General features: G+C 38.7%; 1 protein-coding gene across 13 annotated transcripts in view; it reads right to left on the bottom strand.

Moving 5' to 3' along the window:
* Positions 1–13,949, bottom strand: part of MAST4 (microtubule associated serine/threonine kinase family member 4) — a 544,916-nt gene that overhangs the window by 103,422 nt on the left and 427,545 nt on the right. For all 13 annotated transcript variants that reach the window (XM_049103363.1, XM_049103372.1, XM_049103368.1 and 10 more), the window contains one exon: positions 8,075–8,163. In XM_049103363.1, the coding sequence (XP_048959320.1) occupies positions 8,075–8,163 (89 nt within the window). The remainder of the gene's footprint in view (positions 1–8,074; positions 8,164–13,949) is intronic.

Below are 13,949 nucleotides of genomic sequence, written 5' to 3'. Positions count from 1 at the left end.
ATTCTGAGGACATCAGAAGCTCCAGACTGAACACAAAGTTTTACAAGTTTAAGTTGGTATAACTGAGATCTGCTTATAACTATGAAAAAAAGACCACAGGTGACCGTATCAGAGATTCCTCGAGAAAAAAAAGTCTCTATCATTTTAAAGAAAGACTGGTTATACAAGGCATCATAGAACAACTTCCATTAGGGCTCACAATCAATTTGTCATGGCCTTGTGGGGACATGATCTTGCTCTGGGCTATTCCCCAAATATAAAGAAGCAAGGGAACCATTTGTCTCCTACCATCATGTCTATAAGGCTGAAGGAGATGAATGCTTTGCCGAATGAAAATTTTTGCTAAAGATCTACAAAGCCAATTTAACCAATTTGGCAAATATCATTTCAGGTATGAAAAATCTGCTGATGGCTTTTGAATGACAGTTATAAAATAAGTGAAAAAGACATACTATCACACTCAGGGCTATGTCTCTAGTCTCACTTTATCTCATTTTTCACTGATACCCAAAGGTCCCTAATCTCTAAGTTGTTCCCACCAGTAAGCTAAAACTCACAAGAAACAGCTTTCCCTCCGTGTGCAACATACAAACCTGGTACCACGAACACTGGAGAAGAAACACATAAGCATGTTCAGAAAAGCTCCTGTTGCTCAAAACCTCACTCACTGCTTGGGAAAACCATCACCCTATACAACAGATGAAGAGTATGAGACGGTAAGGAAACATGTGACTGATACTGAACTTATCAAGCATGAAGAGAGCAGGAGAAACAGTGAGGTCGGAGCAGACCATTCTTAGAGCAAGATCAGCCTTGTTAGAAAAAATGAAACTATAGCAACTAGACACAAGGACAACAAAAGTGAAAGAAATCAGAAGGAAATAGACTAGACCACAAAAAAAATTAAAAGAAAACAAAAAAAACCTCACGTTACTCAGAAAGCACCATTAAAAAAATTCAAATGGCAAATCAGAAATGAGTATCAGTGATATGAAACAAGATTAATAAAACATATCCATTAAAAGTATAAGATATTCACCTCACACTTTAGAATGGCTATTGTCAAAAGAGGTCCTGAGTAGTGGTGAGGATGTGGAGAAAAGGGAACCCCTGTGCACTGCTGGTAGGAATGTAAATTGGTGCAGCCATTATGGAGAATAGGATGGAGGTTCCTCAAAAAAATAATATTAGAAAGAGCATATGATCCAGCAATTCCACTCCTGGGTGTATATTTGAAGGAAACAAAGCCACCCTCTCAAGAAGATGTACGCAGCCCATATTCACTGCAGCATTATTTATAATAGCTAAAACACAGAAATGCCCTAAGTAACCATCAAGAGACAAGTGTATAAAGAAAATGTTTAAAGAAAAAGGCAAATGTATAAAGAAAATGTATGTGAATACCAATCAGCCATAAAAAGAGAAGGAAATACTGCATGTGCAACACGGATAGGTCACGAGGAGATTATACTAAGTGAAATAAGGCAAACAGAGAAATACAAAAGGCCCATCTTCCAACCATAAGATAAGTTCTGGAATGTAATGTGAACTAAAGTCACTTTGCTGTACAATACTGTATTGTATATTTAAAGGTGCCAAAAGAATAAATCCTAAAAGTTCTCATCACAGGGGGGAAAAAAAAGTGTCACCTACATGAGATGATAGATGTTCACTAAAGTTATCTCCCAATATATATAAAAATATCAAACCACTATGTTGTACATTTTAAACTAATCCATGTCAATTATATCTCAGTAAAATTGGAAAAAATTATTATGATATTGTGTTTGGCTTATATTATTGATGGGACCTAAAACTCTACACCATGAGCACCGGCAAGGGCGCACTTACTATAGAAAGTCTCAACATAACGCATTGCAATCCCACGTATACGCATACAGACATGCACAAGCACACACACGTACAGGAAAAAAGGACAAGAAATACAATAAAATGTGAGCAGGGGTTGTCTCTGAGTAGTGGGTTTGGAGGAGATTCTTATTTTTCATGTCATTTTTCCTATATTCTACATACTTAATCAGTTTTCACTGTTATAATCATAATATCACATTTTATTTTTTAACCATACCAGGTTGCAGGATCAGAGTCCCAGAGATGCGGCCTATAAAATTTATGAGATTTTACCATTTCTTTAAAATGGCACAGAGTCAACGCATGTCCGCAAAAACCACCGCCCGTGCGCCCCCATCAGCTCCAGTGTCACGTGTGATGAACGAGAACCCCCACAGCGCAGATGCACGCAGGGCACATCGTAAGTGGGGATGCCCATTCCCACGTGGGGCTCAAAAAGAGGCTCCCGGAAAGAGGCCCAGAGAGGAAGGACCTCACAGTTTTCTGAACTAAAAAAACCTGTGCTGCAAAAAAACATCCACAGTATCTCATGGTTTCTCCCGTTATGTGTGAACTGGGTTGGGTTCTTTAGGCCCACGCCCCCGGGCCCCCAGGAGGCGGGGAGGAAGGGGGGTGACGGGCGGTGCACCACCGTGTGCGCTCCTTCACAAGAGTGGGAAGTGAGCTGTTGGCTGGGCTGCCCCACTCCCCGGTGCCCAGCCCCACGCTGTTCTGCAGGTTTTGAGTTTGTACTTGGAAGAGCAGCTCTGCAGCTCGGATTATTTCCATCTCCAGGGGCCTCCTCTAGTTGAGTTAGAGCTTTGAGGAGGGGCTTGGTGAACAGGGCGGGGGCAAATACGGTGGTGACTCATCCTTTCGAAATGAGGCACCTTTACTACTATAAAGTAATTTATGAAACTTTCCCCAACAACATACTAATCTAACCTTAGGGATATTTCCTGCCTTTAATAATGCCTGGCATTGCCCAATGGGAACGTGAGACGCCTTTTCATCTTTCCTTCCCGAAACATTCTTATAAATGAATTGGAACAGTCACCTGCAAACTCCCAGTAAAAACAACTTTTGAAGACACAAGAGGTTAGGTATTTCGGAAGGGGGCAACATTTGCTCTTAGGACTTAAAAAGCCTGGAGTCACTACCCAATCAGATAAGCCTTTTCAAAGAAAAAATGTGCTCTGGTTGAGGGTAGAGAAGTTAGAGATCTGAAGCCTGGGAATGACTGGCTGTGCTCTGGTGGATGGTTAGGATGAGATAGGGATCTGTTCCTATACCGGCACTGCATCTGAATCTGTTCACAACCTACAGGAGCTTGGAAGATTTTTTTCCTAGTCTCCACATAAGAGCCCAGCCCAACTGACACTCTGATTGTGGTCTTAATCATATCCTAAGCAGAAACACTAGGTGAGGGTTCCTAGGGAGCTAGTAACTTGTGCTTTTCCATCTTTCTTTGATTTTGGCCTTATGATACCTGGAGAATCCCCTGAGTTCAAGTCAAGGGTACCCAGACTTATGCCCTTTAGAGCCCTAAAATGTAAAAAAATGGGTATTGTTTTTAGCCCCTGTATCTTTGGTAATTTATTACACAACAGAAAACTAAGGTGGGTATTTTGTTGCTGTTGTTTTCTTTATGGATTTATTTTTAGAGCCTTATTTTATTATAAAACCACTATATGCTAATTTCCCTACCTTCCTATTCCCCAAAGATAAACAATGCTAAGCTTCTCCTTCCAAAATTTTCCTATGAATATGCATGATATGCAAAGTGTGCATAAACGTACATATGCAGTCTAAAAAACACACACACAATATGCACAATGTATTTTTTCACTTAATTGTCTATCTTGGGCACCAATTTAATAACAAAACATGAAAGTCTATCTCACTCTTTGTAACAACCCCATGCAGTGCTGGATTGTAGGTCTGAATCATTTTCTATGAAACCGAAACCGGTTCCCTACTGAAGGACACGTTAAATGATAAAGAGGTAACAACTTAACTTTCCATTTGCTATTTACAAGTAGCCAGACTTATTATTTTCTGCTATTTTGTGAGAATCTCAGTAGATAAATTCCTAGAGATGAATTTGCTGGGCCAAAGGGCAAAGGCAGTTGAAATGTAACCAACAGTGCAAACCAACCCAAATGGATGCACCAGTTCACGTTGACACCTACGTCATGTGGCAGGGCCTGCTTCTGCACAACCTTGCGGTCACTGGGTTCTGTCAATGTTATAAAATTTTTGACAATGTGCTAGGTGAATGATACTCTATTATTCTGGCTCACATTTCTCTTATGACTGAGGTGAATCATGATCTCATATTTTTGGGGGGGACAGTTTGACTTTTTTTCTAGGATATGCCCTTTACATCTTCTGCCCATTTTTTTCCTGGTACACTGACCATTTTCATGTCAATTTAAACAAGCTCTATGTGTAAGGCAATCAGATATTTATCTATTATGGGCTTAAAAATATTTCTCACACTTTATTTTCTTTGGGTTTTCTTTACTACAGAGAAATTTTCATGTTAGAAGAGATACACCAGTCTTTTCCTTTGGGGCTTCTGGATTAAATTTCATGCTTAGAATCTTCCTGGAACTAGGAGCCTGTGATTTTCTACCTTTCTTTTTTAATGGGGCTCTTATTCACTATTCTTTTTGGAGTCCCTGGCTCTCAACAAACACTATTTTATTTGTAGAGATAAGCTCCAGAACACTATGCCAGTATCTCTTTTTCCTTGGAGCACTATTTACACATCTACACAAATAAATTCACGTTCTCATCTCCACAATGCATTTGATAGGTATTAATTCATGTGTCCGCAACGAGTGGCCTGATTCACATAATCCCAGCCTAAAAAAAAAACAATAGAAAGTCTAACTTTATCTTTTGGGTCAGAAAGCGCTGAGAGGTGGTAGTTTTTCTCTCTCTTGTTTTTCATAGACATTTAGGGATTCTCACCTGGCATCCTGTGTATCAAACACATGACACAGAGGACAGCAATGGGAAGCAAGAGGTGATGAGGCACGGAGAGAAGGTAGGCATTCACATCACTGAGACATGAGGACTGGTCTTTATTTAATTTACATCTTCTCCTTCATTATATGTAATTAGGAAACTACGAGACTACAATAAATGCCATTTCTCACAAAAAGGTCTGAGAGTCCTACAGGTTCTGAGCAAATAAGAACCTACTGGGTCTAACAGCCTAAAGGAAACAGAACCCGAAAGACAGGCTTCTCTTAGCCCACTCCTCTGATTAAACACTAAAAATATGTTTGGAGAGAAAAGAATTCAAGTCTACGTAGAATGAAAGAAAAATAATTAAGAGGATCATTAAAGTCTTCGCTACATTTTCTCTATTCTCAATATTAGCACTGAAGAAAACCACAGCAATAAAAGCCTAATCAACAGGCACATAAATGAGGGTACAACGACTATAGAGCACTACAAAGAGAAGTAGGATTAAAGTTTTTAATCACTGCTGAATTACATGTAGGAAATAAAATTCATGATACACTTAGCACTTGTATATACTGTTGAGTGCTGTGCAAGGTGAATGTAAACATACAATTCCAGGGGCGACTGGGTAGCTCCACTGGTTGAGCATCCAAGTCTTGATGTCAGCTCAGGTCAAGATCTCAGGGTCATGAGACTGAGCCCCATGTCATACCCTGCACTGGGCATTTAGTCTGATTGAGATTCTCTCTCTCCCTCTCTCTCTCTAACCCCATTCTTGCACGTGCATGTGCTCACTCTCTCTAAAATAAAGTAAAATAAAATAAAATACTGCAACTCTTAAAAAAAAAAAAAAAGATAAAAAAAAGATAGAACTCCATTCCCCAAATAAGTATTTGGCCTTGCTTGCCCCTATATGTCACCTTTTACTGTTCTGATGATAATGTAATACAAATCTCCACAGTATAAATGGTATTAATAGAAACAGCCAGGTGCCCATCCATCAGCTGTGGAAATCCAGTGGTTCACCCCTCTCCCCAGTGGTATCTCCCTCACACCTTCTCAGAGGTACTACTGCCATGAAATTGGTCTTTAAAATTATCATGTTTTCCTTCAGACTCTTATGAGAAATGTATATACATATTTATGGGCACACTCATGTATCCCTAAACAAAATATTCTTTGGAGCCTCATGCTAACCTTACATGAATGGTTTCAGTAATCTTCTTTTGCAACCTGGCTTTTGCTTACAACACTCTCACTGAGTTGCATCCGTGTGGATACATGTGCGCTAGTACATTTGTGTTCTATGCTCTGTGGCTATGCCACTACTCATTTACCCCTTTTCCAATCGATAGCTACTAAGGTGACTTCAGATATTTAGCTATTACAATGCTGCTATGAACAGTCTAGAACATGCCTTCTTGTGTATATGTGCATGAATTTCTCTGAAATTCTACTTGAGAGGGCCATTTCTGGGCTTTGGCAGTCTTGCTCTATCTACTATCACAATTTTTATCAATTAGTGCTTTTTACCTTTTTTACTTTGCCATCTTTTATTTATTACTAAAGAGAAAATAAGATTTCATTCCAGAGGGGCAACTACCACTCTCGCTCCTTTCTTCTCCCCAGATGTGTTACAGGTAACTCCCACTCAACTTGAAAGCCAACAGCTGAGCAAAAGGATTGCCTTCAGAGAAAGAGTCACAGCCCTACTTTTAAATAGGAAATGAGTATCATTGGAAAGCCCATCAGGATTAGAGTTTCCACCAGAGTCAATGACTTAGGGCTTACTCATCCTTCCCACTCATCATCCTTCACAATCCTCAAGACAGCTCCCTAAAACATAGATCCTCCTCCAAATCCTGGAGAGGCAATCAAAATAAAAATTCCTCATGCTCTCTTAATTTTCATCTCTCTTTCCACCTTCATATTCTCTTACAATCCAACACCCACCCACCCAAGGCACGCTAGTAATACCTCTTTTCTCACCCTATTTCTACCAGCCCAAGTCTTGCCTGGGTTTCAACATCCTGATTAAGTGGCTCCTTTGAACTCTCTGTTTTCCTGGTTGGAATGAACCCTTCTCTCTTCCTTGCATCATCATGGACATAACTTAAAAACAAACACACAAAGAAAACCCCCCAACATACAAAGCATTCTTCAGTACAGTTTTTCTAATACGGCTGTACCTTCCTTATTATTAGTACTTGAGGCCAAGGGCTCATATCTTAAATCCACTGTCCCTATAAGGATTGTAGATGTAATAAGTAAGTTATATATGCCACTGCCAGGCAAAACTTGAGATAAACTCTTGCACACATACTAGAGAAGACACATTCTAGAGTGCTCATAGCAGCATTATTTGTAATGTAAGTAAGGGTAAGTTCAACTTTAGGAGAATAAATGCTAAATGGTTCTGATGGAGGCTAAGACATGTGGCCTCAAAATACAGCATCCTGACCAACAGTATTTTAAGGTGAAGAAATAGGAGAAATGGCATGTGCAGGAAGGGTCTTTGGATCTGCGCCTAACGCACATCATCAAGTCCCCAAGTAAGAGGTGTCCTCCCTGAACTTGGAGGAAGGAGCATCCTTATTTCTGAGAACAAGGGACACAGAAGGCTGTGATTGTAGAGCCTTTGCTCAATTTGCCCCAGTTTACTAGAGTTAGCTTGTTTCTGTCCTGTCCTGTCTTTGCACAACTTTTCACTCTTCATCAAACCTAGCATTAATGCACTCAGGCTAACCATTTCCTTGGGTCTTCATTTTCTTATGAAGGCTCCTGTGACACAGAAATCTTCTTTTAAATCAATGTGTTGGTTCTTCTCTTGTTATGGTTTGGTCTTTGGTTATGAGGGTTCCCAGTTGAGAAATTAGAAGGGTAGGGAAAAAGACAGATTTCCTCTCCCAGAGTTCTTAATACTGATCCTCTTCATGTGAACAAACACATCTGTACTCCCCAAAGATTATCCCAACATGGAAACATGTCTTGCATCATCCACAAATTCAGAAATGGAGAAATAAATAACCAAAAAAAAGTATTCCATCTAAAAAGAAATTCTCAATTTCAGAGTTCAAATACTCTGAAAGAGAGGATGAGGTTTGAGCTAACTTATTAGAAAGAACAACATACTGATAAAAACACAGGAAAACCAAGATAGAAATTGAAATTTCAGAAGGCCTGAAGTATTTTAAGAACCAGCAAAAGGAAGTAAAACACAACTCAAGAAAGGGTAAGTAATTACCTGCATGAGCAGAGAGAGGTGAGTGTGGTCGAGGCAATGCTGGTGACTGTCCATTACCTATCAAGCTTTTCCGGTTGCTTGTTCGGCAACTGTCAAAAGGAAAGACAAAATCAAAGTTTTAAAAAGCAAATATAACATCAGTAATGTCCAAGTACATTCAACATACACATACACTAGAGGTTGAGCAACCTATCTGCTCATGCTCCTGCTTAAATTTTTGCAAGTTAATAGGCACTCACTAATGTTGGAGGGGTGGCTGCCTCTTGAATATTAGAAAATATAATGTATTCATTTACCATATCATCAATATTCCTCACCACCAGTGAAGTTATAATCAAATGCCTTCTTTCCACTCCTGACTGCAAATAGGTGACATGCTATACACCCAAGTGATAAATTAAGGATTCAAATCAGCAAACCACAGGTAGCATCTCTGTTGACATGAAATCTCTAATACAAAATTACATGCAATGAAGCGCAATGCCATTCATCTTACAATGATGCACTAATTAAAAATCTAATTATTTAGGCAAATTTCCTATTTGTGCCTTTTGTCAATAGAACAGCCGATGCCTAAGATGCATTTCACTACGGATTCATTTTTCATCTTGTATACTCCATTTAAATTCCTCATTAAGGTAAATATTTTGGAATCATAAAAACAGATTCCAGTTAGTATTAAAATAATAGCAAAAGCCCTTTGCCAGAGGCACACTACTTACACTGTTTTTATCCTGGGTGTCTACTCAACAGAAACAAACTGCTATATATGGGCATTGAGCAACTATGTTTTCCTGTTTCTGCCAGGACAAAGTTATAAAATGTCTATTTGGATTTTAAAGTAACTCTCACAAGCAGCAAAGAATAAGATAAATGCAAAACTGGTTGATGATAAGGCGAATATTATCTCCCTTTCATCTACTTTTCCTTCAGAGGAAGAGGCAAGATGAAAGAAGAATAAGGGTCCTCGTTTCATGTGGTCCCCCAAATTTAGCTAGATAACTTTCAAACCATCATGAACACCTATGAATTCACCTTGAGATGTAAAGAAAGAACAGTTGGGGAGCTGCAGATAGAAAAGTGCTTGCTTCTTGCAAGAGAGGTGCGGACTCCAGGAACAAAGGTCTCACAGGGCAAATAGCTCACACGGAGGCTGGCCACCTGGCAAGGGGCGGGGCATCCCCACCCAGGCACAGACACCTGAGAATCAGGGCAGCAGGCCCCTCCCCCATAGGAACTGCTGGAAGTTTAAACTTGGGAACAGCAAGTTTACTGACCAAGCAGCACTGGAAAGCTCCAGGACCGAAGGAAAATAGTATATAGAACTCGAAGTTTTGTTCTTGTGATTCGTTTATCTTTCAGGCTAAAAATTTCCAATTTTCTTTCTTTTTTCCTGTCTTAACTACAATATTGTATCAATTACTCTTTTCTAAGTTTTTTCCTTCTTTCGTATTTTTACAATTATGTGTCATAGATATATTCTTCATTTTTTGGCTTCCTTTCAATGTATTGCATTTAATTTTTGTTGATATATAAGTTTTGGGGTTTGTTTTGTTTTCTAATTTTTGAATTTAGTACATGCAGACAAAATACACTCAGTACCAAGTGGAGCGCTGGGTTGGTCCACTCTCTGAGATTATATTCTCTCCTCCTTCCCATTCCGCACCCCCACCTCTTTTTTCTTCTTGTTTTTGTTGTTTACTATTGTTTCTCTATATAAACTTTGCTTTTTTAATGTAAATTTGGAATTTAGCACCAAATATACAGACCAAAATACACTCAGAACCAAGAGGATCACCATCGTGGTCCACTCTGTGAGACTATATTCTCTCTGCCCTGCCATTTCCTTCCACCCCCCCTCTTTTAAAATTTTTACTACTTTTTTTTTTTTTTTGTAAATTTGTTTTTCACCTTAGTTGTCTCTTTTTAAATTTATTTTCTGGTCCCTGACCTCTTCAGAATTGTCTGGAGTGTATTTTGTTTGGGTCGTGATTGATACTTTTGACTCTGCTCACTCATGACAGCCATTCTGCACAGGACAAAATGACTAGAAGGAAGAATTTGCCACAAAAGAAAGAACCAGAAGTAATATTCTCTGCCACAGATCTAATGGATATGGATTTAAGTAAAATGTTGGAGATAGAATTCAGAATTACAATTATAAAATTACCAGTGGCTCTTGAAAAAAGGATAAAAGATGCTGGAGATTCTCTTACTGCAGAAATGAGATCTAATGAAGCTGAAATTAAAAATACTTTAACTGAGATGCAGTCTAACCTGGATGCTCTAAGAGCTAGGGTAAATGAGGCAGAAGAGTGAATGACATAAAATACCAGTTGATGAAAAGAAAGGAAGCTGAGGAAAAGAGAGAAAAACAACTAAGAGTGAACAAGGAGAGACTCTGAGAATTAAGTGATAGTTTGAGAAAGAATAACATCTGCCTTATTGGGATAAGGGCTTGAAAAGAGAGAGAGGACCAGAAAATATGTTTGAACAAATCATAGCCAAGAACTTCCCCTAATCTGGGGAAGGAAACAGGCATTCATATCCAAGAGATAGAGAAGAGCCCCCCTAAAATAATTTAATTTTCCTTCAGTGCAGATTGGCACTGCATTCCCTATTAGCAGTATAGTAGTGAGAAAAAGGGGAATAAAAGCCAGCAGGCTACCTCATCGAATTCACCTATAATTAGGTTCAGGGAACTGTGATTCTGTCCTCTTACACTCGGGCCACCCTCAACCACCATTTAAGATTTATTGTGATGTCTTCTTTAATTCAGAATGTACATGTTATAACAGGCTCTTCAAAGAGAAGTTTTCACCTGACTTCTAAATTAGGTATTGTGGACATATTTGAGAGTTTGCATAGAATATTTTAAAGGATATTCAAGTTATACATTTCAAATCTGAATTCAATTTCTTTCAGCAATATTGACTTCGGAACCAATCCTCTTCTTTAAAGGTTTGCTGCTTATTATCATTTGTCAACATTCCCAGATTTATAACTTCTTAAGGTCAGGCTGCATCCTTTTATTTTCTTTATTGGAACAATCAACATCCCTTACCATTATCTGTGAGTTTAATTAACAGCATGTTTACTCAGCCTTAAAAAAATTGCTGATTAAGAACAGGCCCTTGATACTTAATTATAAAAGGCGGATTGATATTATCAACTCATCTATCAAGAACTATATTTGACCTAGTAAATTCATAATCATTAAATCAGACAGAATGATTGTTTTGAAAAAATACTGTGTAATTTATTTAGTGTTAATTCAAATTAATGTCTTCTTTCAATACAGGAATATTAAACATATCAACTTGCTAATGTTAATAAAAGAAATTACATATGACAGATTTATATCCTGAAAATCTCAGCAAAGTTTTTGGTTAATATGAGGAAATTAACTGAAACACGAGTTAACTACTAGAAAAGTGGCTATCTATTATTTTTTACATTTAGTATTTGATCTAAATCACTTATGAAGATTTTCTCTTGGCATTCATTAGTGTTTAAATATATAAATACAATTTTCAGTAAAAATTGTAAATTAGGGCAGCCCGGGTGGCTCAGTGGTTTAGTGCTGCCTTCTGCCCAGGGTGTGATCCTGGAGACCCGGGATCGAGTTCCGCATCGGGCTCCCTGCATGGAGCCTGCTTCTCCCTCTGCCTGTGTCTCTGCCTCTCTCTCTCTCCCTCTCTGTGTCTCTCATGAATGAATGAATGAATAAATAAATTTTAAAAATGTAAATTAACAAAAATAGTAACCTAATGAATATCTTTAATAGGGATACTGGGGAAATATGTGGACTTAAAATACAGAAAATAGTATTTCCTGAAGAAAACGTTAAAAAACTGAATTTCCCTAACAAGCATATAGAATGACTATGACACTATTACTATGAGTAAAATAAACAGACAATGATTTAAATTTGAAACAAAGAAAAACGGAAAATTTTAAATTATGTCAGTTATTTAAAGCCTACCAAGAAATGGTAGGAAAGTTCTGATTTTAGGGCAGCCTGGGTGGCTCAGCGGTTTAGCGCCTGCCTTCGGCCCACGGTGTGATCCTGGAGACCTGGGATCGAGTCCCGCATCAGGCTCCCTGCATGGAGCCTGCTTCTCCCTCTGCCTGTGTCTCTGCCTCTCTCTCTCTCTCTCTCTTTTTCTGGTCTCTCATATATAAATAAATAAAATCTTTAAAAAAAAAAAAAAGAGAAAGTTCTGATTTTAAAAATTTAACTCAAAAAAATACCTCACGAAGAAATGTCTGTATAAAACCTGGAAATGGAATATATTTGTTTGCTCACTGTAAAAAATATAAAAATACAAAGTATAAAAATATGATAAAAAGTTTATATTACATTTATCTTGTGTTTGCATACTCCCTCTAAAGACTTGTAATGTTTACAAACAAGGAATCATGAATGCAATGTTGAGCAAATGAAAAAAAGGATTCTTCATCTATGAATATGGGAGCAAGAAGAAGAGTTAAAAACAAGGTACAGGGAATATTTTATACAAAACCTTAAATAATCAGAGTCATATCTTACTGACAAATGCTATGAACAATCAAAGCTGAAGGGGTCTTCTCTATGGATCTCAAGCAGGAAGATAGAGACAGTTCTAAAATTACAAGAGACTTGAACTTTCTTCAATTTCTCAATAATCAAACAAGAAGCTTTTAAACATGAAATATAAAACCAGACTTTATAAAATACAGGCCAAGACAGATTCCTATGTATACACAAAATAAATCTCTATACTCATGAATTAGGGTCTTGGCCTCATTTATTGCTAACATTCTTATGGGTAAAGAGGAATTTTATACTGTAATTAACCCCAAAATACCTAATTATCAATATATATATTAGGGTTTTTCAAATCCTGGGGCCCTACTGAGATAGTCTGTACATAACTTTCCCTGGGGGGTGGTGGTGGGGGAGGGGTTGCGGCGGGTAGGGAGTGGCAGTCATCCAATCTCAATACAACCTGCTTCTGATATCTTGGACAGTCACCTCATTTTATTGCACTAGGAGCCTGGTTCCCAATAAACGAATTAAAATCTGATTTTAGGAGTGCCCAGATGGCTCAGTCACTTGTGTCTGACTCAATCTCAGCTCAGGTCTTGATCTCAGGGTTGTTAGTTCAAGGCCCACATTGAGTTCCACGCTGCATGGAGCCTACTTAAAAAAAATGAATAAAAAAATAAAATCTGATTTTAACCCATAGTAAAACAATTCCTAGTTGGCAGGACCTATGAGTGTTGACTACATACGCGGCCGCAACACCTGGCACTGCCCATGTTAATGACACCGGTACAAAGTGCTGAGTTGACCTTTCGTGTCATCATTTCTTCATCCTGGTTATCACACTTTTTCCTGCAGATGTAAGGAGAAGCTCATGCATCCAAGCGCGAAACAGCCTCCCCAGGTGGTGGGGACTGCACCATACTCACTGAATCAAGTGACGAACCAGTAGATACAATGCTACTTGGACAGAATCAAGGCTCATTACCCATCACCAGCCTTGCTTGCTTTTTCTCAAGCAGAGTCATCCCAGGAAAAAACAGGGGCTACCCTACCAGGAAGGCAAAAATATCACTTCTACTGCAGCAGAAATCTCAACTTGCTTAAAATTTATCCTCATCCGAGCACTTGAGCTTGCAGAGGCATCTGCAGTTTGCAGCCTTCAGAACAAAGATGTATCATTGCAAAAGCAAAGAACAGTTAGAAAGTCCAGTTTCGGCTATCTATGCCACAGTGCGTGCGTCCTGCTTCACTCTTTAAAAAGGAATCGAAGCCATTCCCCCTGCTTGCGCTTGGATCTGGAAGGCCAACGCAGGAATACCCACTCCCCAGGACGCACCTCCTCCT

Source organism: Canis lupus, chromosome 2, assembly GCF_003254725.2.
Source record: "Canis lupus dingo isolate Sandy chromosome 2, ASM325472v2, whole genome shotgun sequence".
NCBI classification, from domain to species: Eukaryota; Metazoa; Chordata; class Mammalia; order Carnivora; family Canidae; genus Canis; species Canis lupus.
The sequence above is the reverse complement of the archived record's forward strand: the minus strand, read 5'-3'. Positions and strand labels throughout refer to the sequence as shown.